Genomic DNA, 26,685 nt, shown 5'->3' with positions numbered 1-26,685 from the left:
CTTCGCTTAAATTATCTTGATATAAATGCGATTGAAAAAAAAATTATATATATTTATAAATCAAGTAGTCGAGCAACAAAACAAAACAACACAAAATATATGGGGGCGAGATCTCTGCGGCATTTTTTTTTTTTAAATCTTCAAGCTAACTGGACCTACCTAAACTTGGATATTTCTCACCACATCATCCATCGCCTTAGCTACGTACTTGACGTTCCTGGTGGAGAGGCCAGCAATGGAAATTCGACCATTGTCCGTCAAGTAGATGTGGTATTTCTCTATCATGACCTTAACTTGGGGCGCTGGAATTCCAAAAGATACACAAACATTAGCAAACTATCACTTGTCTACCCGTCGGGGCCAGAAACCCTACCTTTTAGTCCAGTGAACGAGAACATGCCAATTTGGTCCACGATGTGTTTCCAGTTTCCAGGCGTCTTCAGGCGAACCAGCTCGTCATACAATTGCTGGCGCATCTGGTGTATCCGATTGGCCATGGTCTTCAAGTTATCTTGCCACTCGGAGAAGAGCTTCGGGTCATTCATGACCAGGCTAGCGATCCGGGCGCCATAGGCGGGGGGGTTGGAGATTACCGCTCGCTGCAACCGGCTGAGCTGGCTTTCTACTGCAACGGCAATTTCAGGGGTCTTGCTCACCACCGAGAAGCAGCCGGCACGTTCGCCATACAGGCCCATGTTCTTAGCAAACGACTGGGCGATGAACATCTCGAAGCCCCGCGACACAAAATAGCGAACCGCCCATGCGTCCCGGTCCAAATCGCCGCTTGCAAAGCCTTGGTAAGCGCAGTCGAAGAACGGGAAATGATTCCGCTCGGCCATCACATCTGCAATCCCGCGCCATTGGTCCTGGGTGGGGTCGATCCCGGTAGGATTATGGGCGCAAGGATGGAGCACTATGATGGAGCCTTGAGGCGCCTCGCGTAACGAACGGATCATTCCATCGTAGTCTAATGAGACGGTTGCAGCGTTGTAATAAGCATAGTCCTTGACCTGTAGGCCCTGATTCTCGAAGACCGATCGATGGTTGCCTAAGCATAGCACAGAAAAGAGAACGTCTAAGCACACACAAGCTAAAGAAAAGCTATTAATAGCCTTTTGTTTATACCCCAAGTCGGCTTCGAGATATACACGATGGCACCCTTCTTGTAAAACTGGGCAAGGAAAAGAGCCCCAAGGTGGAGGGAGCCAGTGCCCGAGAGACTCTGCACTGCCACAACCTAAAATTAAGACAATGCAATTAGCTAATTGAACCGACTTTCCCGCAAATAAAGTTGACTTACTCGTTTCTCGCGGATAGCTGGGCTATCTGCCCCAAGCATAAGTTTCGAGGCCGCCTCTCTGAAACCCGGCAGCCCCAAAATTCCCAGGTATTCGTGATCGAGATTATCGTCATGGAAAAGAATGGCATCCGCCTAACAGAACAGTCAACCATGTTAAAAATAAAAGGATGGATTTGCAATAATAATGCAAGCACCTTTTTCACCACTGGCAAAATCCACGGCTTTCCCTCCTCCGTGCGGTAGGCGCCAATACCCAGATTGACCTTGTCGGGGAAGGGGTCCGATTTGTAGCGAGCCGTTAGGTGAAAAATGGCGTCGGGAGGTGCAGTGGGCGTATTCTGGAAGACAGAGACACCGGCTAATGGGAACAAGCAGTGCAAAATAAAGCATGTAAACCAACGGTCATCAGCAAATTGTTTGTATTATTTTTGGACCATTTATGACTCATGGTAAATGACCAGAGGTTCCAAGCAAAGCATTACCTGTGCTTCCCGAGAGATGAGAGGTGATTAAGTCGAGGCGCTCGCTAGGATTTGTCATTATAACAATGATTCCTGTATAAAACTAATTCCACTCTGAAAAAATGAATAATATAAAGTGTAGGTTTAACGGGGAAAATCGCTCAGAAAAGCGCGCATGAGTGCTAAGATATTAAGATAATGAAAAACTATCCAAGTTCATCACATGCGGGTTTCGTGGCGCAGTTTTTTGACAGTCATTCTTATTTTCATTTGCTATGCCTTCGTTTTCCACTTACCTAGCGAAAGCCGAGATCATGACTGAGCAAGGACGTATAAAAGGCGTGGCACCCGTCAAGAAAGAGTAGGTTGATCCCCGGCGGAAGTGCACCTTTTAGATATTTTTTCAAATTCTATTTCCTTTCCAGATACCTCAAGCCGAAGGAGGAAGATCTCGAAAATAGATGTGAAGCCGTTTTCGGCGACGAAGGCGCTAATGAGAATTCTACGGAAGAGTATCGTCAGGACGAGCAAAAAACGGGAGAACCGGTAGAGGAGCCCCCCAAAAAGAAGCAAAAGCGGGAGAGAAAGCGCGGGCAGAACAAAGATAGAGTCACAAAGCATGTTGTAGATAAAATTAGAGTAAGTTTCTATATTAAAATCTAAAGGAAGAATGTTTAATTCACGGCTCTTCTGATCATATAGCTATGCCAGAGAACTACCATTGGTGAAGAATGTACCTTCCCAGAGTAGGCCTTCCTTGCTTTCTTTCTCAACTGAAGAGTAGCTCACTAGATATTGATCCTAATAGCTGTAAGTTAAGTCATGACTTGGAGGCCTATCTAGCATGCAAGCCACCGGATATCGGTGACCAGTGCGTACACTACAATCTCTATGGAAAGTGGGTATTCTTATTTTATACTAGTAATTAAACAGAGATTATTAACGAGAAACTATCATAAGATGCCCATATGGTTACAAGTGTCGGTACCTGAAGGCTCATCTATCTGAGGATGGAAAGTTAATTGTGGATGAAGAGGTAGGCTTTTATATCCACTGTTTGTTTATCCTGACACGTTTTTTCAACGATCGAAATTATCTTGTAGCGTGCCAAAAATGCTCCCAAGAATGTCACCAACTTTATATCTCGAGATTTTCAGAAATCTCTCCGCACCCTGCAGGTATTTTCATCCTTTGGCTTACCGTCCCTAGTTCCCAACTTGGTAGCTCATCATCTCCAATATTCGATAGTATCCATTCCCAAAGGCCGATGCTTACCTGGCCGAAATTGCAGAAGCCGCAAAGAAGGAACGCGAGAAGCACCTGCAGAATAAACTAGCAAAAGAAAGCGAAAAGAGTGAAGGAGATACGCAGAAGAACACAGATGAGGATGTTGCTGCAGATATCCCAGAGAAATCAGCGGAGGAGAGTGAAACACCCCATGCTGGAGAGAAAAAGGAAGAAGAGCTGAAAGCTGGGGATTACAGTGTACCCGATGTGCCTTTGAGGCAATGTGAGAAGAAAACGGTAGGTTTTTTTATAGTTTTGAGGATACATCATGTTACTCACCGAGATTTTTTCTTGTGTCTGCTCCCTTTTAGATTGATTTTCGTGACAAGCTCTATCTTGCTCCCCTTACCACTGTTGGCAATCTTCCGTTCCGTCGTATATGCAAAGAATTCGGTGTAGATATCACCTGTTCTGAAATGGCTATGGCCACAAACCTCCTCCAGGGCCAGCAAACAGAATGGGCACTGGTCAGAAAGCACAAATCTGAAGACATTTTCGGAATTCAGGTGCATATTTCTGTTGACCTTTTCATGGCACTCAAATCTCTAAAATACCTTCTACCCCATATAGCTTGCTGGAAATAAGCCTGATGCTCTTGTCAAGACAGCTGAGATGCTGAATAACGAAATCGAAATGGACTTTTTAGATCTGAATATGGGATGTCCAGTAGACCTTGTATTCAATAAGGTATGGTAATTTTGCCTCCTTTACTCTGTCTTTATTTAACACTCAGTTCTTCTGTAGGGTGGAGGAAGTGCACTTCTCGACTCTGTTGGAAAAATGGGAAAGATATTAAGAGGTATGGTCAGAGTGGTAGACGTGCCTGTTACTGCTAAATTCCGGATGGGTGTGAAGGACAATGTGCCGACAGCTCACAAAATAGTGCCAAAACTGGAAGACTGGGTATGTAGAAATCGTATCCTCAATTGTTCAATCTTATATTCATTCTTTGCCATTTCATTTTTATATAGGGCATTTCTCTCGGGACGGTAAATTTCCAAACTCTATAGGGACCGAGCAATGCTCATATTGACTTACGGGACTTTTCCTTAGCTTCATGGTCGCTCTCGACAACAGCGCTACACTAAGTTAGCCGATTGGGACTACATAGCCCAATGCTCTTCTCTACGTAATACAATGTCTTTCTTTGGCAACGGGGACGTGCTCTCCTATGAGGACTATTATAATGATATGGCGTCTGGAGTGGACGGAATTATGATCGGTCGCGGTGCTTTGGTATGTATATGCTTTGGGACAACGTGAATGCTAAGTCAGTGCTAAAGCTCTAGTTGTGTGGGTGGGATAGATAAAACCTTGGTTATTTGATGAAATTAAATCCCGTAGACACTGGGACATTTCCTCGCGGGAGCGATTTGATATGCTGCGCCGGTTCTGTGATTACGGGCTCGAGCATTGGGGCAGCGATACTTTGGGAGTAAATCAAACGCGGCGCTACTTGTGCGAGTGGCAATCATTCCTGCACCGCTATGTGCCTGTGGGACTGTTGGAGGTTTTACCGCAGAAAATGAACGAGCGTCCCCCGGCCTATTACGGCAGAGACGAGCTTGAGACTTTGATGGCGAGTTCCAAAGCGTCGGACTGGGTCAAGATAAGGTAAGCTAGCGCTAACTTGTGAGAACGCCCATGAAAATTATTAACACAGCGTTCTCTCTGTTTTAAGTGAGATGCTCCTGGGGCCTGCGCCTTCGGATTTCAAGTTCATTCCAAAGCATAAAGCCAACTCTTATGAAGGCTGAAATGAAAGGCTAAAAAGGCGAGATAGTTTACGAGTTGTTTTGATAGTCTAAATAAACTATCCAAATGTATTTAAGTAGCAATGAAGGAGAAGGGATAGACACAAGAAAAAAAAATAAAATATTGGACCCTTTTTTGCGCACATCTATATAATACAAGATGCCAATATGATCATAATTAAAAAAAAAAATAGAATGGGGGGAGTATAGTATATAAAAACAACATAAGAAAATTAATGGGAGGCGTGATGATGCTAAGGACAAAAGGCGGGCAGTGGGGAGCTACAGTTTTGTTAGTAATAAGCAGCTCCACTCTTCCCGCGTCGCTGTCTATTGCGCTCCCGTGTGCGCTCCTTAGCCATTTCTGCATTCAAATACCGTCGGTCCACCGAATTCTCCTGATAGTTTTCGCCTTCATCTTCGTGGTTGTTACTTGGGGTGGACGAAGAGGTGCGTGACCCTGCAGGTGGTAACGGAACGAACTGAAACACCCCCTGCACTAGCTCGTTGCTCTCGAAATGGATCTGTAAGCCTCCGGATAAGGCGGAACGGAATGATTTCAGCTGCAAGATCTTCGCCCATGATTCTAGGCGCAATGTTTGACGGCGGAATTTTAAGCGCTCTTCGGGATGCACACCAGCCTCCACTGTCCGCACAATATCTCGAAAAACGCTACGTTGATGGCTGCGGTCCTTTTTACTCCGGCGGCGATTGGAGTCGGTTGCAAGCTGCTGTAATAGCTCTACAAGCTCGTCCATCTGGTCGTACTCGGTGTTATTCCCTGCGATCTCAACTTCATCTTCATCGTCTTCGTTGTGAAAGCTGGCGGATTCGAATATGAGGGCGATGTTGAGGCCAGCTGCAACCCTAGTCTCCATTACGGATGATTCCAAAAGTTTGAGTTGGACAGGCATTACTCTAAAAATTATTAGAAGAGATCATATTAGTCAAGCCCATTTAATCACCATCGAATCAGAAAATCAGATTACTTTTTGAGCTCTTCCTGTAGGGTACTCTCGTCGCCTCTACCCTCGCCCCATATTATTGAGAATAACAAGCCATAGGCATTAGCTGCATGTGTTAATGCTGCGTCGGATTCATCGGAATTGATCGATCTACTGGATGTTTTCAAAATCTCGAAGAAAAAGCCAAGACATTCAATAGTATCTTCTATCGACGCAGCAATGAAGCATGCCATCGCTAGCGTATCGATACACTAAAGGCAACAGAGTTACTCATAATGAAGGCTGAATGGGTCAAAAAAATTTTTTTAATTACGCTGCATTTTACGCTGGAACTTGGGTTGTTTACGATTGTATATTTCAGTAGAGAATATACCTCTTGGAACATTGATTCGTCCTCTTCACCAATTGTTATGAATGTCAGTAATAATACTATAAGAAGAGAATGATAATTGGACATCAGTCAAGAGATAGATTCAGTGATCAATCACCCGCCCAACGCATATACATCTAAATATTGATAATAGTATGATGGACTATCATATTTACCTTTGGATGCCAATGCGTTTTCTGTGTGACTTCCTGATTTCTTTATGCCTCTCTTTAATGTGTCCAGAAGAGTTTCCCGCCGCGACGAAAGCAATTCACCCGCAAACTTTTTTGACAAGATACGTGCAAGTTTTGCCAATGCCTCCTCTCTTGTGCTAAAATGTAATTTCTTGATCAAATACATGATTAGCATTCAATTTGCACACATTGAATTACCTAGTTCGCTTTTCATTAAGATTATCGACGCATTGTTTCAAATCATCCTCCCACGTTGTGATCTCTTCTAACTCGCTCGCGTCGGCACGGCTGGCAACAGAGGAAACAAAAGAATCCTGGCTGTCGCCCGAGTATACGGACCAGTTGTCCTCGTCTTCAGAGTTGTAGCGGCTTCCATTGGGAGAAAGGACAATGGGTGTGTTTTGGCCAGAACGCTGGCGCGAGGCGGCTTTGGCCACCTTTTTTCTCAAATCCCTTGACATTTTGAGCGATTTTTTGCCGCTCTGTTATTAATGGAAAAGAATGTGACAGACTGTGAAATTTTTTCTCTTTATATATGGCTGGAAAATTTTTTTCATTTTAACTCGCGCCAACCAGAAACCTAATGTAAAATATGGCTTCCAAAAAGTCAAATCATTGTCTAATTAAAACGAAAATCTTGAGCGCACTTGGAGCATGCAAATTCAACGTCAATCTTGTAATATACAGTGCGAATATGAAAAGAGCAAGCAACACTGCATATTACCCAAAAAATTACAAAATGTATAAACGTTATTTGGAGGCGATTCCCTTTAATAGGAGCTCAACATAGAATGAAAAGAGGCACCATGTTTATATTGACAATTGCCATACACTCTGTTGTTTAGTACAGTATAACCCAATAAACCATCCGTCGATCTACTTTCTTGGATCGAATAAAATTAAATAAACTGATCATTGTCTGAGCGGAGAGTACTATTGTACCAGTGAAAACTTTTGTAGGTTTCTCTGTGCCAATGACACCTTTATCACATCATTGACAAAAAATCTGAAAAGGGTGCAAAACAAGTCTCTGCTAGTACTTTCACCACACTAATGGCCAAAATAGATTCTGTATTTGATGCTAGCACACTTTACTCTTCCTTCTGCCCAAAACTACAGTCTATTTCAATCATTTTACACATTTTTTCCCTCCCCTAAGAACCTCCATCGACTTCGATCAGAAATATCACAATTATTATAGGGGTAAGAGGTTGGTCCGGAGAGCAACAAGAATTGGTAAGACATCATGATATCAAGAAAATTTATTTTATCAAGGAGTACTGGCTCTAATGCATCTTCAAAAAGAAGTGATCATGTTTGAATTTTTTTTTTTTGCTAGTAATCCAGGAGCTGCTAATAATTGTATCTGCTTGGACGAATATGCCTGTAGTTAATTCAAGAAAATGATCCTAAATAGGAAGCTTTGTGTTTTCATATGTTAAATTCTGGTGTTTGAACACTGGCTTACGATATACCCTTCCCTACGATAGGTTTGTGTTTATCTGGATTAATCTTGAATTAATACGCAAAAATCTGAAAAGTCACTCGTTGCATTAAGCCCTTCCTATCATATTCTATAATGGTGTTTTACGCGTCAAACTGTATAAATATGTGCTGAAACTCGGATGTCATCCAATTTTCAAAACATATTAGTACATATCACATCTTAGATTCTATAGACAAAGAGAAGAGAATAAGAAGAATATGCCTACTTAAAGGAAGTAGGCTATTGGAAATCACCCAAAAATATAAGTTATTTAAAGGTTGAATAGGAGTAGCTTCACTTGTTTGTTATTAAATAAAACTAAATAAAAAGAATAAAATTATGTATTTCACTTCAATAGAAATGTTTAGAGTGCTTCGAATTCATGTATTAAGCCCATGTATTTTCACAGACCTCATACGATTATCAAATCATTGATGGCTGGGCTAGATATCTTTCACAATTAAATATCATTGTTAAGCTTTTATAGAAGTTGGAAATCCTTAATATCATTTGAGCTAAAAAAAAGATTGAATAAAAAGAGGATAGCGCGTGAGCTCGAACCGTTCTTAGGAAAGCATATATACTGGAACTTCTATATTGTAAAGAATAAGGCTCACAAATAACAAATAATTACACAAGTGAATACACAATTAAAGTAATGGGCACTAGTATTCTCCCATTGGGATTTGAACAAGTGTTGGTGGCCGCTCCCCGTTCAAGTCGTCTTTTGGCCCTTGTGCTAGTGAGCAAGTATAAGAGAATTAAGCTAATATATCGTCTGGAAGGATAAACATAAAAACTTACATGCTAATGAAATAGTACGGAAGACGTTCTGCCAATTATTTAATACTTGCGCAACAGCTACCAAAAGATAAAGTAACGTGTACCAACAAGAAGTTAGTAAAGATAGCAATAAACTCATCAATAGGCAATTACCTTCACATCCTTCCGAAAGTTCACTCATCCCTCTTCCAATTTCTTCAAAATACCCTACCATTTTTTCCGACATTCCTCTTAGCAATAACAGATTGTTAAGTTCTTTTAGCTTTTCTTCTTTCTTAATTTGGAGCGGATTGGTAGCTATAGAACGTGTTATCTCCGAATTGGCTGTAGAGGTGAGGTTATTGATAGTACCACCGGATCGAGATGATGGACGCAGTATACTTGTTGAGTTGCCACTAATCATTGTGGAATTAGGACCACGCAAACGTCGCGGCTGCAGAAATGTAGTGGTATTAGATTCAGAAGGGTCAAACTGTAGAGTCGTATCAGCGTTTGCAGATCTAGCTCCGTTAGTACGCGTAGTACGAGCAATTCGGTTAGACGGAGGAGGTAATCTGCTGCGAGTGGAGGCTGAGGGATTTGCCGAGCGCTTCATGTTTGTTGTTAATTTATATATAATGACAACCGCGTTCTCTATTTTTTCACAAATTTAACGCGTTAACATTCTGAAAATTTACTGTGCCTCATGGGGAATCAATCATGAGTACGAATTTTGAATGAAATTTCAGAGAACTATTCGATATATTGGATGAAACAAAAAAGAAAAATACAATATCTGCCTTGCGGTAAACCTGGACATGAATTTAAACATATAACTAAGTACAGTACCTAAAATCTTATCGAGGTCTATAGGGACCAAAAAGATAAATCGACACTCTCACGATAATTTTTGGAAAATGCAAGCGGGTACTAAAGTGCTATTGAATAAGAATCCAAGCCTGGTTTAGTTGCGTCTCTTTAAACCCCACAGTCCGAATAGCCTCAAGAAATAGAGATCCTGGAACCCACAAATTATAGATAAATATCGAGCAGGTGAGTCCATAAATACGCTCCAACTTACCAAGAGCCACCTGGGGAAAAAGTAGCCTACAATATAACCTAAAAGACTGTTGTCGCCTGCGAAAATATAAAGAGAATTTTTCCGCAAAATCTGTCGAGCAATATTTTTGGCAAACGCCTCAGAAGTAGTTTTAGTGCCTTCTTGGGATATATTTATCCTTTGAACAATGGCCTTTTGAATAGCGTTCCTAATAGTCGAATAGGGTGAATCTACCAAGTGCAATTTCATACTGTTAGTCTTAGACAACCGGGCTCTCTCCTGGGAATGAGCGCTAGATGTAACAAAATACCTGAACTCAATTCGTATCCTTGATTATCGCTAGCATTTTTTGCAATACTGGTAGCCACAGCTCCAGGAGCAATCACCATTACATCGATATTCAAAGGCTTGAGTTCCAATCGCAGGATATCAGATAGGGAATGTAGAGCAGCTTTTGATGAGTTGTATCCCCCTCCAAACGGATAGTTAAGGATTCCTGCAACACTCCCAACATTGACAATTTTACCCGATCCTTGTTTGGCCATAAATGGGACTACCGCCTGTATTACGGATATGACCCCAAACACGTTTGCATCGTATATACTCTTGATCTCTTCCAATGGCATCTCTATAATGGGCCCTACTTTGAGAACTCCCGCATTATTAACCAAGATATCGATGCGACCAGCTTGCTCTATCACGGTTTTTACGGCTTTATCGATGGATTTGCGGTCACACACATCCAAATGCAGCTTCTCAATTCCCAATGCTATTTTTGTAAGACAATGAGATCATGTACGATTAGGTATTATAATGAAATATGATAAGCAAATAACCTTCAAGCCCTTCCATAGCTTCTACGCGCCGAGCGGTGGCAAATACACGACAATTGTTCTGTATATTAGTCAATTATTAGTAATGGGGCGATAATGCAATTAGACCATATTACGAATACTATTTAATACGCGTACCTTTGCAAATTCCTCACAAAGGGAATACCCTGGTGGTTAATCAGCTTGGGATATTAGAATACGGATTGACACGAAAGAGAGAGACAATAGTTCATTTACCAATGCCATTCTTGGAACATCCCGTAACGATCACTACTTTTCTGTTATCCATTACGCTTCAAAATGAAAAAAAGAATATTTGTCAGGCCTATGAAACCAGTGGAGATTATTTTATATAATATATCACGTGAATATAGGTGAATTTTCGTGTTTTGACGGATTTTTTCTTCCTCGGAGCCCATTATTCTCAATATATTGGAACTCCTCTGAGGGATATGTTTGATTAGCATTCTTTCTTACCTCAAAGTACATATCTAGCCGCGCTATTATTTTAGTGGTGCGGCCCAATTCAACTCACCGATAGAAATAGTAGAAAAAGATGTTCTATTTGGGTCATTTAATATATGTTTCGAGTTTAAACTAAATCATTGCAATATAAAACCTAATGGAATTAACTATTTACGCGAAGTAGAGTCCAAAGCAGCGCTTTGATATTTCCTGTTCGCTACTCCCATAGGTGTGCCTTCTCAAATGAAACGCTGAGCGATGAACTCGGCGCGATCTTGTTGAAAACACCGGCCAATGCGCATGCTATCAACTTGATATAAAGGGCCAAGGCGGTGCAAGGCGAAGTTCGTTGAAAGATTCTTCGACGCTTACTATTATTTAAACAGGCAATTATTTATCTAAATAGCATAAGTTAATCGCCATGATGATTACTGCGCCACGTAATCTTTAGTAAAATTCAAATATTAATTTTATGCCTGTATTTAATAATTTGCTCTTCTTTACTCATATGGATTAAGGATTTCAAGTTCTATATCAGATGTGCCCTCAACAAAGAGAGTTCTTTCTTAATGCTTAAAACTCATTTCCACTAAGTTTCTAAAAATTCTATAAAGTAATGGTATTTAATTGCAAAAAAGTCGTAAACCTTTAAAAATTCAATAAATGATGGTTGCCCCGCCAAGCTATGATTAAGGAGTAAAACATTGAATTAAATGTTCAATTATATTACAAAAGAGATTGTTCGTCCACTTACTTCTATTGCCTCTATTTCCTCATTCGATAATCCGCGCCTTGTGTATTTTGTGGGGAGGTCTGTCCAATCCAAAGCCTGAGCCTGGGTTTGCTTGCTTACTTGCGACGCTGCCGTGGGCTTGGGTGAAGATCGTGGATTCCCCTCGATGATATTATCAGGAGCACAGGGGTGCATAGTTCCTGCCGGGAGGTGTTCTAACAACATGACAAAAGCAGATTCAATTTTAAAATGAAGGTTATGAAGACATTTAAACGCGATGTTTACCCTGAGCGAGTTTACTCCTTGGTCCAAGGAACTTAATTAGTGGCACATGTTTGTGAAGTGCTGAGCGGACCAATGTTGGATGCATTCTTTGATTTGTTTATTCAGCAAAGGTAGATCAAGTCGTTTTGCCTTAATCCACATGAATCTTTAACGAGTGGCTTGGATTTAAATAGAACTGCTACACGTACAACTTCAATATTATCCCGAGCCTACTTTCTAATGTCAAAGGGAGGGAAATATGTCAAAATTAATTGAGGTACGGCATGCTAAGTTGTCGAAAGGCAACACCATGTGTTTTTGCAGAGATTATATATTTCAACTGATATATCCCTGATTTATTCACGTAGAATACGGAGACAAAAGAATGGACACTTGAAGCCGAATGCGAACTACGACTAGAAGTAAAGTTTGGAGAGCGCATCAAGTTAAAGGTAGCAATCAAATGTGGAACCACTGATCTAAAATATGCAATTCCTCTATAATTTTTACACGTTTTATAAACCATTTACAGCTTAAATCTGGAACGGCCGAGATTTTTGGTGCTGAACTTGCTGTTGGACCAGAATATGTTTTTTCTGGCACCAAAATTGCCTTATTCACATGGCATGGTTGCAACCTTCAGATATCCTTTTTTTTTTGCTTTTAACCCTTAGCATATACTAATTAGCATTCCTTAGTTTTATTTTATCCTTAACCATTTTTCTCTCTTTCTGGACTACACATCACTGGTAATTGTAGTGTAGCATACCAGGCTAATGAAACACCAATGATAAGTTATCTTAACACACATATGGCTCTTGAACAACGACGCGAGGATGCGAAGGAAAAAGGTGAAGAAGGTCCCAAAGTTCTCGTGTTAGGGCCAACTGACGTTGGAAAAACATCACTTTGTAAACTACTTATGTGTTATGGTGTACGTATGGGGAGGCGACCTATCTACGTCAATTTGGATTCGGATGAGGTAAGTTGATATACTCCATTGTAATTTACTGGGGATTTTTCACGAGTTCCCCTCTTTTTTTATAGGGAACTATTACCATGCCTGGTACACTTTCAGCAACTGCCCTTTCTCATATCGTTGAGGTAGACGAGGCATTCGGATTAGGTGCAGTTCCCACAACAGGGTCCTCAGTTTCCCCACTTTCATATTATTATGGGTACACATCCATTAGCGATAATGAAAAGCTTTACAAATTACTTGTATCGCGCTTAAGTCATGCTGTAAAATGCCGTATGGCAGATGACGAAGATGGTATGTGTTGTACCTCATTTTGGCCCGGTATGTTCCCCATTTAATATTTTCTTCTAGCACGTGTATCGGGTTTAATTATCGACACTTGCGGCTTTATTGACCAGAGTGCTTACTCAGTACTCGATCATATTATCCAATCCTTTATGGTCACAACACTTCTGGTCCTGGGCCACGAGCGTCTCTATAGCGATATGCTTAATATTTATAAGGACAATTCTACGCTCCAAGTCGTAAAACTAGCCAAATCAGGAGGGGTGGTCCAAAGGGAGCCTGCATTTCTTCGACAGGCTAAAATGGCAAAAATTAAAGAGTATTTTTATGGGACACCGAAATCAGAGCTGTCACCGTATAGCGTCATTCTCCATTTTAGCGATGTAGTAATATATCGTGTGGGCGGAGGTTATATCCAACTTTGCTATTTTTATACAGAATCTCGGATTTTTAACCATTTTGTTACGATTTAAAGGCTCTCTTGCACCTTCTTCTGCGCTACCTCTCGGATCCGACCGTACCGTTAGCGAAACACAATTGATGCCCGTAGATCCAGGCGACATTCTCCTGCATTCGGTACTTGCTTTATCAAATGCAACAAGCGAGGAGGAAGTACTTGAGGCCAACGTTGCTGGTTTTGTTTATGTGTATGTAATCGCATTGTGCGATGATTTATTAGATACCCCATTTCTGAAACCTTCTTTTTTTTCCTTCCTCTTTTATTGCTCTAATAGGTCAGAGGTAAACGAGGCGAAACGCAAAATGACTGTGCTATCACCCTCTCCTGGAAGACTACCGAAAAAATATTTAATTATGGGTTCATTTAAATGGGTAGAAAGCTAAATAGAGATTCAATATGGTAAATCCTCTCCTCGACTTCCTCCCTCCCCCCCCCTCTTGTCCATATGATTAAACCGGGTGACTTCAAAAGAGAGTAAGCGACTACAATAATAAACTAATAACTAGAAGTTTTTGATATAAATTGTTCATTATTCCAAATATAAATTGATACTCTAACGAGACAAATCTCATAATGGTTACACGTGAGCCAAGCGATTGGAGCCCAACAAAGTCAAAAATAATCTCGATTCTATATCTTTTTTATATCCTTTCATATCGACCTCCACATGAAATCTCTAATCACAAGACCTTAGAAATCTCCCATATTGCATACACTTAGAACCCCCTTGTTTCCCTCCCGAATTTCGCAATTCATATGATGGAGACTAGGAAACGACTTCACATTCTCGTTCTTTGCATTTTGTTCGCCATTATCACCTGGTTTATTGCCCATCCACTGATTACCCTTCCTAGACCGAAACAACCACAGGATAGCAACGAAGAAGAAGAATGGATAGCACGTCGACTCGGTACAAATAGCCCATATCCCCTGGGCGGTGAAGTTGCGGAGCCTGCCAAAGGGCCGGAAGGGTGCGACCTCGTGCATATTCAAATTGTATACGATAGCGTAGTGTTGTAGCACTTCTACCAAATTTCATAATAGTGTTTGTATAACAGATATCACGACACGGTGCACGATACCCAAGTATAAGAGATATCAACGCTTTTACCCGCCTTAGTGCTGTTATCAGCAAATTTACCTTTCCTCCCCAGTTCACCTGGCTCTCTCGCTGGAACAATCCGTTTCCTCCTGAGCTCGAGAACCGTCTCTCTCCTCGTGGAGAACAAGACATGTATCTACTAGGTAAACGTGTTTCTCAGCGATATGCCCAGTTGCTGGATAATGCGGGATCTACAGAAGTCAGGGTAAGTAGCTCAGAGTTTGCGAGAAGTGGGGAGAGTGCATATGCGTTTTCCATAGGAGCCTTTGAGGGGAAAGGAGAGATTGGATTTGGAAAGCAGAGGCCGATGTATATTCACACTATTCCAAAGGTATCGAGCGTGTGCTTCCGCCATACTGGCAAACTCTCTAATGTTACCATCAATAGGGAGAGGATAAGGAGTTAGCAATGAAATTGGCCTGTCCGCGTTGGCTGGCCTATGCGCATACTCGTGCCAAAGACCAACTCTTCCACTATGGCGCGACCCTAAAGCCAATAGCCTCACGCCTCAATTCTGTACTTGGCTCGACAATTTTCGATCTGGACGAGATTAAAAGTATGTACAAGTTATGTGGGTTCGAGTACGCGACTTGGAAGAAAAGGAGTTGGTGCGACATGTTTGAAAAGGATGAGATACTGCTAATGGAGTATGCCAATGATCTGGGACATTATTACGAATATGGACATGTATTGCTGCCTTTGTATGCAAAGTCGCCATCGTGTATCTTATTCTTTTTTGTATTGCGTTTGTTCTCATTTGTAGGGGAATGAATTGAACGAGCATATAGGCTGCCAGCTCTTAACCAGTCTCGTCAACGACATCCGGGCCGTTCTATCCCCACCGGGAGCCAACGCAACGGAGCCCGCGAAGGCCGTGTTTCGATTTGGGCACAGCGAGACGATTTTTTTCCTCGTCACGATTCTCGGCCTTTATCGGGACTCGCAGCCGCTTCTGGCCAACAGCACCCTTGAATTCATCCACGGCCGACTCTTCCGAGGAGCTCTCATATCGCCCTTTGCCGCGAATATTATGCTAGAAGTGTGGCGCTGCAAGGACAAAGGCGCAAGGATCCGACTGCTTCTGAATGAGCAGGAGATCCACATACCTGGGTGCGAGAGTCCTTGGTGCGAGTGGGAGACAGCCGAGGCCTCTTGGCTGGCCAATACTGGCTGCGATTTCACACGAATGTGTCAAGTGGATGAAATGGGCTGGTCTGAGTTTGAATCCTAGCTCAATTTATTGTGAAATCATTGGCGCAAATGCCCTTTCATATATGGTCGCCTATCTCTTTTCCCAATTACCTTCTCACTTAATAAATCCTTGGTCATTTTTGTGAGAATTAGAGCGCTGCTTGCAATTCGTTCCCAATGCTGCCCATCCCCTCTCGCTCTGATGGTGACCATGGCTGTCGCAACAACGAGCAGAGCGACGAGCTTATAGCTCCCACGAGACGGCGCCCTTCTCCCTACCCAGCCCTCTCCCAATCGCCGGCGTTGAACCTTGCTCCCGTGTCTTTTCCACTACACTCTCCCCAATCTTCTCAACGAATACCTATCTCTAATCAGTCACAGGATGCCCCCCTCTCCGCCTTGCAGCCTCCTCTCTTGACTCAGCCGACCATGCCTTTTTCTCCAGGCTCGATTATGCGCCAAGTCATCGATATGGACGTTATTGTGGTCATTGTGTCCGAAATGTCGGTAACCGCACAGTATACGGCTGGCGTATGGTTTGAAGGAAGGTGAGAGCTCTTATTTTTTAGATTGATGCGATATTCGGAAGGCGAGTTTAATCCAATACCATTTTGCTAGATTGTGGAATGTCTGCTTTTTGATATACGCATTGCCCGTCACCCTCTTCAATATTTTAGTCTTAAGCACAACCCAGTACGCGCTCTCGATATCTCTGAAAAAGTAGCACTTTGAGGCTGACGAACTTTTATTCTTTAGGACCTCCTGTGACACGTCTGTACTTGCATGGTTCCTTATCCACACTCTACTGCTTCCGTTGAACATTCTTGCGTGTCTCCGTTTTCTGCATTATCAAAGCCATCCATTCCCTCCTACTGACTATCTACGCCGTCTCTCGCTGATCTTCCTCATCATTTGGTCGCTCGTTGGTGGATTTATCGTTTTCACATCCTCCCGCCCGCTGAGCCCCATCGCCACGAGTGGCGATAAGAGGAGAGACTTTGGGAACTGTCTCCTGATTGACGACGCCCTTTTTACTACAGCCTTCTATGAGATCCTCATCCAGGTCTCAGCAGTCATCGTGTGGGCGGTGATGTCCTGCTGTCTCCCGTGCATTCTGGTCCTCTATCTTCACATATTTTCCTCCTCCCCCAATCCCACACGCGCCGCTAACAAAGAGATGCTCAACCGACTCGACGAATGTGTATATACCAAGTCCATTGAAACAGAAGCGTGCGCTATATGCTTGGGGGAATATGGGTTGGGAGAAGTGATGCGATTACTTCCTTGTCGCCACTATTTTCATAAAGAGTGCGTGGATAGCTGGCTCTTGAGGGATAAATCCTGCCCTCTATGCAAGCGAGATATAGACTGGGAAGCGAAAGACGAAGAGAAGCGACGAGAGAAGGCGGAATTAATTGTGTAATTTTTGGCCCCTCCAGATAATTGCTATATCACCAATTCTATTTATGTATCCTATATGTCCATATTTTTTCCGTTGTATATTTGCTTTCAACCCCGTTCCTCTTCTAATGTTGTTTCTGTTTTCTGTTTTCCGTTTTCCTTTCTTTTTTTTTCATTTGCCTTCTCTTTCTGCGAATTAATGTCAGTACCAATGCTATAAATGGACTTTTTGATTGTTTTTTTTTTTTCGTTAACTAAAACTGAGAATGATATTAAACAATGCCAGAAAAACTATTACAAAAATAAAAGCAAGCAGCACTCCGCGTCATCTTTCATTGTTGTCCTCTAGCATTCAAGAGCTCTTGCATTCGCAGCACAGTTTTCGAGTGCATATAATGAAATACTGCCTCTTTGACCCATTCTTGTCGATAGAACTCCGAACGCCGTGACTCCTCTAACCCTACCTGGCTCTCACCTAGGATCACCTGTAAATCTCTCGATTGACTCTCGCACCACCGCCGTACAAATTCTGCAGGCTGCTTGGCAAACTGCACAAGAAAGTCTCTCTTCATTTTAGTTTGCGCAATAGAGTGAAGCAGCCGCGTGATCTGATCATGAAGGGTTTGAATTTCCTTTTGTGAGGGGGTTGTCGAAATAACGGCCGCCATCTTCTGGCGTAGTGCGTCGTCAAGCTCAACCTCGATGTCGCACGCATGTCGTGAGAGGTGATAATCTTTATCTACACGGATTAGGTAATCAAGTACAATCGGATCCGGAGGAAGTAGGTGGCGATTGATGAGGTCAGGGAGCTGAGAAAACATCATGCGATCCATGAGGAAAATCTGTAAACATCGCAAATATAATGCATATGTAAATAAAGATAACTACACATCACATCTATTTCCACAAAGGTCTACGTACTTTACGAAGCCTCTCATTGTTATTGATGATACGCTTATCTTGGCTGTCTTGCAGTTTGTTATTCTAAGGATGAAGAGTTTTTAGACTAGAATTCGAGTAAAAGTCATTATTCAATTGCACTTACCTTCACATACTGCCATAAATTCAAGAGAACCTGTGGTTTCGTATCCACGCGAACCCCAAGAAGGTCTGCCAACTCTGGCGACAACTTAAACTTCGCAGGCGAGTAGTCCAGATGCAACATAATTCGTGCCTTTACATTTGCATCACCTTTGCGCTTAATTTCAAAACCATCAACCTCCTGGGAGGTAGGAGTTTTCACCCACTCGACAAGATTGCCTTCTGGATAGAGTGTTGGATCGCGTTCGAGTTCAACCACAATGCTGCGGAAGAACGAAGAGAACTTTTTGGAAGGCGGGCGATTTTTGCTAGAAGAAGAGGAGGGCTGTACAGAGTGAAATTGAAATGTGTCAACTTGTATACCCACAGAATTATCCTTCTCAAATTAACTGAACTATACCTCTAGTAGGCGTCCTTCGATCCGTAGAGTCCAAGAAGGTGGATTCACAGTTGCATCCACATCGCCTTCATCATCTTCATTTTCTCCACGCTGAGATGGTTGATCGGAGGCAAGATTAGAAATGAAGACACGAAGCGTTCGTTTCATCTACATCAATAAAATAATTAATCCAACCAATCAATGATAATTATTTTTTTATATTTATCATACTTTGGGTGGACTCCTCATCGCCTCCTGTATATCTATTCTCTTTCGCATGATGATCGCGTCAAGTTTTTTCTCAAAGCCGACCAATTCATTATATAATCTTGATTCTGGCACAAACGTCTCGACCTTTGATGAAATAGTTCGATCGGCCAAAAATTTCCTAAATGTGCAAATAAATCCAAAAAAATAAATGATACAGTGGTTGAAAAATAGACATTGAAAAATAATCTCTTACTTTGTTTGCCGTTCGCTAGGTTGTCCACTACTTGGCCGCTTCCCGATCACTCGACCGTCTGGCATCATCTGTTGCTGTGGCGGCTGGAGAGGGGCTTGACCGGGAATGCGTTGAACAGGCGTCTGGGGGGTGTGTCGACCACCGAGCGCCTACGATGGCGTTAAGTGGATCGAGATTAGGTGAGAAATGAGCAGAAGTTTTAGATCTAGAAGAATCAATTTATATACCTGAATGGGTGTCTGCATTATTCTTCTTGAGGACTAACCAATTTACTTTTGATCGCGTCTCTTGTTTTACCAGACAGGAATATTGGACTGGAGGAGCCAATTCATTACAGTAGCAGTCACGTTAAAATTGTTTACTCTCTTAAACTACCTCGATATTATTACATTCCAATATTAATATTAATCAAAATTAAAATGTGGGAAGTGACGGATACGGCAACTGGCGAGTCCATTACTTCAACACTAGCTACTACTTCACCTCTTCAATCAAAGTCCAAATCCAAAAAGCGCAAATTCTTTGCGGCGGACGAAAACAGCGAAGCTGAAGAAACGCTAGGCTGGTCACAAGTAAGCTGCCCAGACAGTTTGTTTCTGGGCGCTTCCGACGATGGCTGTGGGTTCCTGAGTTTGGAAGAAATCGATGGAGTGGATGTAGAGTATGAAGGGGATGAAAAAACTGGGCGCATTATCAAATTCAAAGTGAGTTGTTATATACCTTCGCTTTTCTAATGTCCATTCTGAGCACGCATTTTCTACTATTCTCAAACATAGAAAGTTGAGCGAGCAACAAAGAAACAAAAGCCGTCGACGGAAAAAACTGCTAAAAACAACAAGCAAAAGAAGAGTAAAATAAATAAAACCGAAGCGTCTTCAGAACCTAAATCAGAAGACAAAGATACTCAGAATGAGCCTAGGCGAAAGGAGGAAGTTGAAGAGGAACCAGCAAACAACGATAACGGCGAAGAATGGGACAAGGTGGATGTAGATATATCAGCTTGGGATCCATACCAACTTGCAAGGCCCATTATCCGCGCTTTGAAAAAACTCAACTTCACTACTCCAACTCCAATCCAGGAGAAAGCTCTGCCGATGGGGATGGCGGGGCGAGATGTCGTCGGTGCGGCGGAAACGGTAACTATTTCATCTCTTGTAACAAACTTCTTCGAATACAAACAAACGACTGTATTTAATAGGGCTCCGGTAAAACTCTTGCCTTTGGGCTTCCCATCATCCATCACATCGCTCAAAATCCTCCACCCTCCCAAAACTCGCTCGTTGCTCTCGTCCTCACTCCGACTCGTGAACTTGCTATCCAAGTGAAGGACCATTTTACTGCGATTGCTCAATTTACTTCAGCCCACATCATGACATTAGTGGGTGGAATGGCTCCACAGAAGCAGCGAAGGTTATTGGCACGAGGTCCTAACGTGATCATCGGAACACCAGGTCGTGTGTGGGAAATGCTTTCGGAGGTAGGCTTATTTTTCGTATAATCGAGCCTTCACCATTTGCTTATTACTTTTGGTGTATTTTTTTTAGAATGACGAATACTTAGGATTGGTAAAGCGCATCCAATTTCTGGTAATTGATGAAGCAGACCGTATGTTAGAAACGGGCCACTTCAGAGAATTACAGAATATTCTCCAGGTTCTGTCACGGAAGAGAACGTGAGTAAAGTCTACATATTTATTAGCTTCTAGACAGTCATTGAAAGCGAATATTTATCTTCTATAATAGCGATACCAACGAATGGCCGGAGCATATGCAAAACGAAGAAAATAAGGAAATCACTGAAGATATTTCGCCCCGTCAAACGTTCATTTTCAGCGCCACCATGACCAGATCTCTCACTATGGAGTACAGACGTAGGAAAAATGATAATGCCAATGAGACAGACAAACTTAAAGAATTGATGGACCGCATTGAGTTCTCCGATCCCGAACCCGCTTTCATCGATCTCACCACCTCTACTGCAGTAGCCTCTAATCTTGTCGAAGCTAGAGTAGACTGCCTGCAGAAGGACAAGGACGCATATATGTACTATTTCATTAAACGATACCCTGGCAGAACACTAGTTTTCGTCAACAGCATCGATTCCATCCGGAGACTGGTGCCTGTCTTCCGGTTACTAGGCGTGGAGGTTTTAAGTTTACATGCTCAAATGCAACAGCGACAGCGATTAAAAAATCTCGATCGGTAAATGCCTTTATATTATCCTATTCATTCCACATTTGAAATATAATTTGGTATGCCTTGATTTTTCAGGTTCAAGGCAAACGAAAATGCTATCCTTGTTGCTTCTGATGTCGCTGCCAGAGGTCTAGATATTCCCCTTGTCGAGCACGTGCTCCATTACCAGCTCCCGCGCACTGGTGAAATCTATGTTCATCGCAGTGGTAGAACGGCAAGAGCACAACGCGAGGGCATCAGCTTGATGCTCAATAGCCCAGAAGAGATCGGGCAGTATAAAAAAATATGTAACGCGCTAAATAGAGGTAAGGGCTTTTTAGCAAAGCGGCTCTGAATTTTAATTTACATTGCATTTTTATTCAAGAAAACGGATATCCCGAATTTCCCGTAGATCGAGGAATTCTTACTAAGATGAAAGAGCATATAAGCCTCGCAAGGAAAATAGACGAAGCTGAGCATAGAATGCAAAAGGTATTGCTTCTCACTATTTATACCTCATTGAAAGCTCTTGCTTACATATTACACTGATAGACGAACTATGAAGACAATTGGCTCCGGAAAAGTGCCGATGAAATGGGCATTATCCTTGATGATGACATGTATGAATCTATTCATTATTTGTGTATAACCATTGTGCATTATTTTGACCCTTGTGCTTTACAACTTAAAAGGTTCCAAGGAAAAGCTTCAGATAACGAACAAAGGGATAATAAGAAGCATCAGGTCAAACAATGGAAAGCACAATTGAAATCCATGCTGGCACAGCCACTCATGCCCCGAGGAACGTCAACGCGATACCTCTCGGGTGGAATTATTAGCGATTTGGCTGAACGTTTGATGGATAAAGAGCGTAAGTGCTTCTCTTTTTTAAGATGAAAGATGGACGGGGCTCATTAAGATATCTGTATACAACATAGGAAATCCATTGCTTCCTACTGAAGTAACGAGCAAAGCGGTCGAAGACGTGAAAACTAAAGCCAAGCAGCCTAAGCGCCGCTTCTAAAGGAATACAAAAATAAAATGACTTATCATTACAAGAGCGTTAATTTGTGAAAATAAGCGTTTGACAAGTGAAAAAAAAAAAGACTGTGGGAAAAAGTGTGAGAAAAAATCGAGTCATGCGAGCTGAAAGGATTCGATCGCCACCCCTTTTTTACCTGCAAAGCACTTTTCTCTCCTCAATTTCATTAACCTCCACTATACTACATCAATTAAACATGATATCTCTGCGCACCCTTTCGCTAGCTCGTTCCTTCAACACTCTAAAGCCAGTCCAAGAGTTGATGAAGCGAGGATTGGCGAGCAAAACCTGTAAGTCTGTTGTTTTCCTCTATATGAGTGCGGTCACAAATTCGAGAAAACTAACGGGCAACTTTACACATCTGATGACAATCTCAAAGCGTACGCTAAATACGACTGGACCGATCCGCTAAATCTGAACTCCCAGCTAACGGAAGAGGAGCGTATTGTTAGGTAAATTTCTAAATTTTGATGATATCGAGCCGTATTTCGTTATTGATGAGTAAATCTATTATTATAGAGATACGGCAAGGGACTACTGCCAGGAGAAACTAATGCCCCGTGTGCTGAACGCATTCAGACACGAGAGTATGTACAGTCTCTCTTATTACAACCAGCCTTTTCTTATATTCATTATTTCTTTTTACCTTCAGAGTTCGATCGTGATATCCTTTTGGAGATGGGTGAGCTTGGTTTTCTCGGCTCCACCATTGAAGGGTATGGATGTGCTGGGGTTTCGTCTGTAGCCTATGGTCTTACAGCGCGGGAAGTTGAACGTGTCGATAGTGGATATCGCTCCGCCATGTCTGTTCAATCCTCTTTGGTCATGCACCCGATTTATGCCTATGGAAGCGAGGCACAAAAGGAGAAATATCTACCAGATCTTGCAAAAGGAAAGCTCATCGGGTGCTTTGGGCTCACAGAACCGAACCATGGCTCAGATCCTGCCGGAATGGAAACAGTGGCAAAGAAAGTAGATGGAGGATATGTACTGAACGGTTCGAAGACCTGGATCACCAACTCACCCATTGCGGATGTCTTCATCGTGTGGGCCAAAGACTTGAGTGATGGTGGCAAAATACGTGGATTTATCTTGGAAAAAGGAATGAAAGGACTCTCAGCCCCTGTGATTGAAGGCAAATTCTCACTACGTGCTTCTACTACGGGCATGATCCTTATGGATGAAGTACACGTTCCGGCTGAAAACCTTCTTCCCGGAGTCAGTGGGCTAAAGGGACCTTTTGGATGTCTTAATAACGCGCGCTTTGGTATCGGTTGGGGTGCATTGGGTGCCGCCGAATACTGTTTAACCCAGGCACGCGAATATGTCCTAACTCGAAAACAATTTGGAGTTCCACTTGCACGCTTCCAGCTCATTCAGAAGAAACTTGCCGATGCGCATACGGAGATTGCTGTTGGTTTGCAGGCGTGTTTGCAAGTCGGAAGATTAAAGGATGAAGGCAAGGTAGCCCCTGAAATGATCTCATTAATCAAGAGAAATTCGTGCGGGAAAGCACTTGATATTGCACGGGCATGTAGAGATATGCTGGGTGGGAACGGCATTTCTGACGAATACCACATCATTCGCCATGTAGTGAATTTGGAGGCAGTGAACACTTATGAAGGTAAGACAAACTATGTAATTTAGAAGCTTAACTTTGAACCCCTTACTAAATACCACTCCCCCCCCCATAGGAACCCACGATATCCACGCTCTGATCCTTGGCCGTGCCATCACAGGCATTCCTGCTTTTGATGCTTCGTCATAATAGGGCTCTAAAAATGCACTAAGCAATACCTTGGGATATTATGGATGATTTATTTGAGTGGACGAATAAATAGGCTATAGAGTTAGACATCAACAGAAAAGAAGCCAATATATAATATAAAATCAAAAAAAAAACAAAAAAAATCAGATACAATCATTGATAATAGAACATGTGAAGAGAATGCAAGTGGTTATTAAAGAATTAATAACCCATGGGTTTAAAGTATACCTAAACCATCAATATTTAAATGAATTCCATTAATTATTTGTTCGATTGAAATTCTCACACCACGGCTTTTCTACGATGTCAGCCCCCCACCCATCAGGCTCATCAGCTTTCACTTCGGGCTCGGCTAGGGGTGTCGGGTCGATCTCGACGGTGAATTGGGCATTCGGTTTCCTCCACTCTGCGAGAGTTTTCCAGGCCGGATTGCCCCGCCGAATGATATCTGTTGTGTCCATATTGAATAACCAAAATAGAATGAAGTTTTCTTGATATAGTCGTGATGAATATTGGAGAATTAAATGCTGGAATTAGAAATCATCGATTGATGAATAGCACTAATCTTGGGAAGTTCCGCTTTATAGCTTTGTGACGACTTTTTTTATAATTTCAAGGAATTTTCGTACTTGATCACCAAAGCTGTTCCAACCAATTAAGTCTGGGGGAGCACTCTGTTTTTCACACTTCTGAATGAAAACAGACTCATGGTGGCTACATGGGAGCTAATACAACAAAAACCTTGGGGTCAAACTGATAGTAATGGATCTTATAGTTCGCTTTATATTCACATTTAATATACTTCAAACTGCACCATGCCATATCTGAAATATTTTTCACTAGGCCCATTTTTTTATTTTTTAATATTTTCCGCGTCAACAACTTCATCACACGAGAAAAAACACCCAAAAAAAGGGGGAAGCGATGAGTAAAGGAAAAAATAAAAAGATATACCAAGAGAGATCATCAAAAGGATAAAGTGTTCATGGTTTTATTCCCCCTTTAAGGAAATCCTCTATTTGCGTTGCTTCTGAGCAAGGAAGTCGCTGAACTCCTGGTAAGGAACCTTGGTGAAGGTAGTCTCGGTCCAAAGGTCAGGGGTCAGGAAGCCATAGGTATTGCCGATGGCAGCAAAGGTCGCCTTAACAAAGTTGCCCATCGTGCGAGTTGAGCCCCGGGAAGTGGTGTAGCAGTCGGAGATACCGGCGAGTTGCAACAGCTTCTTGGGAGTGGGGGCAGCGACAATGCCGGTACCACGGGGAGCAGGCACCAGACGGCAAATGACGGAACCGCACTTGCCGGTGACCTTAGCTGGCACGGTGTGAGGTTCACCGAGTTTGGTGCCCCAGTATCCACGGCGCACGGGGATAACGCTCAATTTGGCGAGGATGATGGCACCACGGATAGCGGTAGCCACTTCCTTCGAGCACTTAACACCGAGGCCGACGTGCCCGTCGAAGTCACCAATGACAACGAAAGCCTTGAAGCGAGTGCGCTGACCGGCACGGGTCTGCTTCTGGACAGGCATGATCTTCATGACCTCGTCCTTGAGTTTGGGCAGGAAGTAGTCGACAACCTGGTACTCCTTGATGGGGAGCGAGAAGAGGTAAATCTCCTCCATGGATTTGATTTTACCATCCTTCACGAGGCGGCCGAGCTTGGTGACCGGGACCCTAGTTGAGGAGGAAAATAATGTCGATGAGGAACTGGTGGAACATGGCCATGTTGTTTGGACTTACCATTCGCTCTTGTCGTCATCCCTGCGACCGCGACCACGTCCACGACCACCGCGTCCGCGCCCACGTCCACGTCCAAAACCACCACGCCCTATTATGCCAATATATGGATTATGAGCAAACACAATCGATCATGATCCAATGCGCAAAACATAATAACAAATAAAACAAAACAGAAATGGCCAACTCAATCTACCGCATCGCCCTCCCATTTCCCTTCCATCTGCTTCAAAATGAAAACTACAATAATAGTATTTGAGAATACATACCGCCGCGATTATCGGCTGAAGGTGTAGTGTCAGCCATTTGCTATTAAAGACAAAAACGAGTCAGTCAATCCGTGCCAATTAAAGCATCCGACCTCTTCTCTCAACACTCTTATCTCCCATGGATGGATGGATGGATGGATGGTTGCGAAGGCTAAAGATACTCACATATCCCTTTCCTTATTTATTGGAAAATCCGAGACGTATTCGGAGAGGAGGAACAAGTAAAGAGGATGTTAGCTAGTTTTGTTCTTCCACTCAGTGGCTTGTGTTCGGATGTTCAATACGATGGTTTTGAAAATCCTATAAACACAATGAGAGTATATGCATATTATTACAATTCTATATTGGCTGAGTACTCAAAGTGAAGTTTCAACTTTCCCCTACAGCCTTAGTGTTAATGCAATAATCAAAACCCAAATAATATACATAAAAGAGTAAGCAAAACAACGATAATGACACTC

General features: G+C 42.5%; 14 protein-coding genes across 14 annotated transcripts; 6 read left to right on the top strand and 8 right to left on the bottom strand.

The window, feature by feature from the left end:
- Window positions 1-159: 159 nt before the first annotated feature.
- Window positions 160-1,840, bottom strand: VTP21DRAFT_1441 (uncharacterized protein; the record flags this gene model as incomplete). Its single annotated transcript, XM_069391529.1, has 6 exons — window positions 160-302; window positions 374-1,048; window positions 1,126-1,237; window positions 1,301-1,432; window positions 1,495-1,658; window positions 1,783-1,840. 6 exons carry the CDS (start codon window positions 1,838-1,840, stop codon window positions 160-162), a joined length of 1,284 nt encoding a protein of 427 aa, XP_069251562.1.
- Window positions 1,841-2,036: 196 nt separating this feature from the next.
- Window positions 2,037-4,805, top strand: VTP21DRAFT_1440 (uncharacterized protein; the record flags this gene model as incomplete). The annotated part of the gene is made up of 14 exons (XM_069391528.1): window positions 2,037-2,122; window positions 2,187-2,400; window positions 2,464-2,507; window positions 2,570-2,659; window positions 2,722-2,797; window positions 2,865-2,939; window positions 3,010-3,285; window positions 3,360-3,554; window positions 3,619-3,735; window positions 3,793-3,951; window positions 4,020-4,037; window positions 4,102-4,284; window positions 4,355-4,662; window positions 4,730-4,805. 14 exons carry the CDS (start codon window positions 2,037-2,039, stop codon window positions 4,803-4,805), a joined length of 1,917 nt encoding a protein of 638 aa, XP_069251561.1.
- A 290-nt stretch (window positions 4,806-5,095) lies between these two features.
- VTP21DRAFT_1439 (uncharacterized protein) lies at window positions 5,096-6,792 on the bottom strand (the record flags this gene model as incomplete). Its single annotated transcript, XM_069391526.1, has 5 exons — window positions 5,096-5,720; window positions 5,792-6,018; window positions 6,081-6,196; window positions 6,314-6,468; window positions 6,530-6,792. 5 exons carry the CDS (start codon window positions 6,790-6,792, stop codon window positions 5,096-5,098), a joined length of 1,386 nt encoding a protein of 461 aa, XP_069251560.1.
- Window positions 6,793-8,482: 1,690 nt separating this feature from the next.
- VTP21DRAFT_1438 (uncharacterized protein) lies at window positions 8,483-9,195 on the bottom strand (the record flags this gene model as incomplete). Its single annotated transcript, XM_069391525.1, has 3 exons — window positions 8,483-8,556; window positions 8,622-8,678; window positions 8,754-9,195. 3 exons carry the CDS (start codon window positions 9,193-9,195, stop codon window positions 8,483-8,485), a joined length of 573 nt encoding a protein of 190 aa, XP_069251559.1.
- A 348-nt stretch (window positions 9,196-9,543) lies between these two features.
- On the bottom strand, window positions 9,544-10,761 carry VTP21DRAFT_1437 (uncharacterized protein; the record flags this gene model as incomplete). Its single annotated transcript, XM_069391524.1, has 6 exons — window positions 9,544-9,597; window positions 9,661-9,869; window positions 9,950-10,408; window positions 10,476-10,533; window positions 10,611-10,639; window positions 10,710-10,761. 6 exons carry the CDS (start codon window positions 10,759-10,761, stop codon window positions 9,544-9,546), a joined length of 861 nt encoding a protein of 286 aa, XP_069251558.1.
- An 832-nt stretch (window positions 10,762-11,593) lies between these two features.
- On the bottom strand, window positions 11,594-12,040 carry VTP21DRAFT_1436 (uncharacterized protein; the record flags this gene model as incomplete). The annotated part of the gene is made up of 3 exons (XM_069391523.1): window positions 11,594-11,620; window positions 11,692-11,885; window positions 11,956-12,040. The coding sequence occupies 3 exons, from the start codon at window positions 12,038-12,040 to the stop codon at window positions 11,594-11,596; spliced, it is 306 nt and encodes a 101-aa protein (XP_069251557.1).
- Window positions 12,041-12,193: 153 nt separating this feature from the next.
- On the top strand, window positions 12,194-14,041 carry VTP21DRAFT_1435 (uncharacterized protein; the record flags this gene model as incomplete). Its single annotated transcript, XM_069391522.1, has 8 exons — window positions 12,194-12,211; window positions 12,303-12,386; window positions 12,467-12,577; window positions 12,677-12,916; window positions 12,982-13,207; window positions 13,265-13,606; window positions 13,674-13,845; window positions 13,933-14,041. 8 exons carry the CDS (start codon window positions 12,194-12,196, stop codon window positions 14,039-14,041), a joined length of 1,302 nt encoding a protein of 433 aa, XP_069251556.1.
- Window positions 14,042-14,414: 373 nt separating this feature from the next.
- Window positions 14,415-15,991, top strand: VTP21DRAFT_1434 (uncharacterized protein; the record flags this gene model as incomplete). Its single annotated transcript, XM_069391521.1, has 4 exons — window positions 14,415-14,654; window positions 14,717-15,091; window positions 15,148-15,447; window positions 15,524-15,991. 4 exons carry the CDS (start codon window positions 14,415-14,417, stop codon window positions 15,989-15,991), a joined length of 1,383 nt encoding a protein of 460 aa, XP_069251555.1.
- Window positions 15,992-16,128: 137 nt separating this feature from the next.
- On the top strand, window positions 16,129-17,374 carry VTP21DRAFT_1433 (uncharacterized protein; the record flags this gene model as incomplete). Its single annotated transcript, XM_069391520.1, has 3 exons — window positions 16,129-16,499; window positions 16,570-16,644; window positions 16,708-17,374. 3 exons carry the CDS (start codon window positions 16,129-16,131, stop codon window positions 17,372-17,374), a joined length of 1,113 nt encoding a protein of 370 aa, XP_069251554.1.
- Window positions 17,375-17,684: 310 nt separating this feature from the next.
- VTP21DRAFT_1432 (uncharacterized protein) lies at window positions 17,685-19,480 on the bottom strand (the record flags this gene model as incomplete). The annotated part of the gene is made up of 7 exons (XM_069391519.1): window positions 17,685-18,194; window positions 18,274-18,336; window positions 18,398-18,718; window positions 18,794-18,940; window positions 19,004-19,160; window positions 19,236-19,384; window positions 19,463-19,480. 7 exons carry the CDS (start codon window positions 19,478-19,480, stop codon window positions 17,685-17,687), a joined length of 1,365 nt encoding a protein of 454 aa, XP_069251553.1.
- A 174-nt stretch (window positions 19,481-19,654) lies between these two features.
- VTP21DRAFT_1431 (uncharacterized protein) lies at window positions 19,655-22,433 on the top strand (the record flags this gene model as incomplete). Its single annotated transcript, XM_069391518.1, has 10 exons — window positions 19,655-19,939; window positions 20,012-20,371; window positions 20,434-20,712; window positions 20,780-20,907; window positions 20,978-21,436; window positions 21,506-21,735; window positions 21,795-21,901; window positions 21,962-22,029; window positions 22,102-22,280; window positions 22,348-22,433. The coding sequence occupies 10 exons, from the start codon at window positions 19,655-19,657 to the stop codon at window positions 22,431-22,433; spliced, it is 2,181 nt and encodes a 726-aa protein (XP_069251552.1).
- A 214-nt stretch (window positions 22,434-22,647) lies between these two features.
- On the top strand, window positions 22,648-24,219 carry VTP21DRAFT_1430 (uncharacterized protein; the record flags this gene model as incomplete). Its single annotated transcript, XM_069391517.1, has 5 exons — window positions 22,648-22,741; window positions 22,831-22,903; window positions 22,971-23,038; window positions 23,104-24,075; window positions 24,146-24,219. The coding sequence occupies 5 exons, from the start codon at window positions 22,648-22,650 to the stop codon at window positions 24,217-24,219; spliced, it is 1,281 nt and encodes a 426-aa protein (XP_069251551.1).
- Window positions 24,220-24,476: 257 nt separating this feature from the next.
- VTP21DRAFT_1429 (uncharacterized protein) lies at window positions 24,477-24,680 on the bottom strand (the record flags this gene model as incomplete). The annotated part of the gene is made up of 1 exon (XM_069391515.1): window positions 24,477-24,680. The coding sequence occupies one exon, from the start codon at window positions 24,678-24,680 to the stop codon at window positions 24,477-24,479; it is 204 nt and encodes a 67-aa protein (XP_069251550.1).
- Window positions 24,681-25,234: 554 nt separating this feature from the next.
- VTP21DRAFT_1428 (40S ribosomal protein uS5) lies at window positions 25,235-26,261 on the bottom strand (the record flags this gene model as incomplete). Its single annotated transcript, XM_069391514.1, has 3 exons — window positions 25,235-25,892; window positions 25,959-26,046; window positions 26,225-26,261. The coding sequence occupies 3 exons, from the start codon at window positions 26,259-26,261 to the stop codon at window positions 25,235-25,237; spliced, it is 783 nt and encodes a 260-aa protein (XP_069251549.1).
- Window positions 26,262-26,685: the final 424 nt, after the last annotated feature.

This window comes from Calcarisporiella thermophila (genome assembly GCF_041956535.1).
Source record: "Calcarisporiella thermophila strain CBS 279.70 unplaced genomic scaffold VTP21scaffold_11, whole genome shotgun sequence".
Taxonomy (NCBI): domain Eukaryota; kingdom Fungi; phylum Calcarisporiellomycota; class Calcarisporiellomycetes; order Calcarisporiellales; family Calcarisporiellaceae; genus Calcarisporiella; species Calcarisporiella thermophila.
This window is presented reverse-complemented; position numbering and strand designations above follow the sequence as displayed.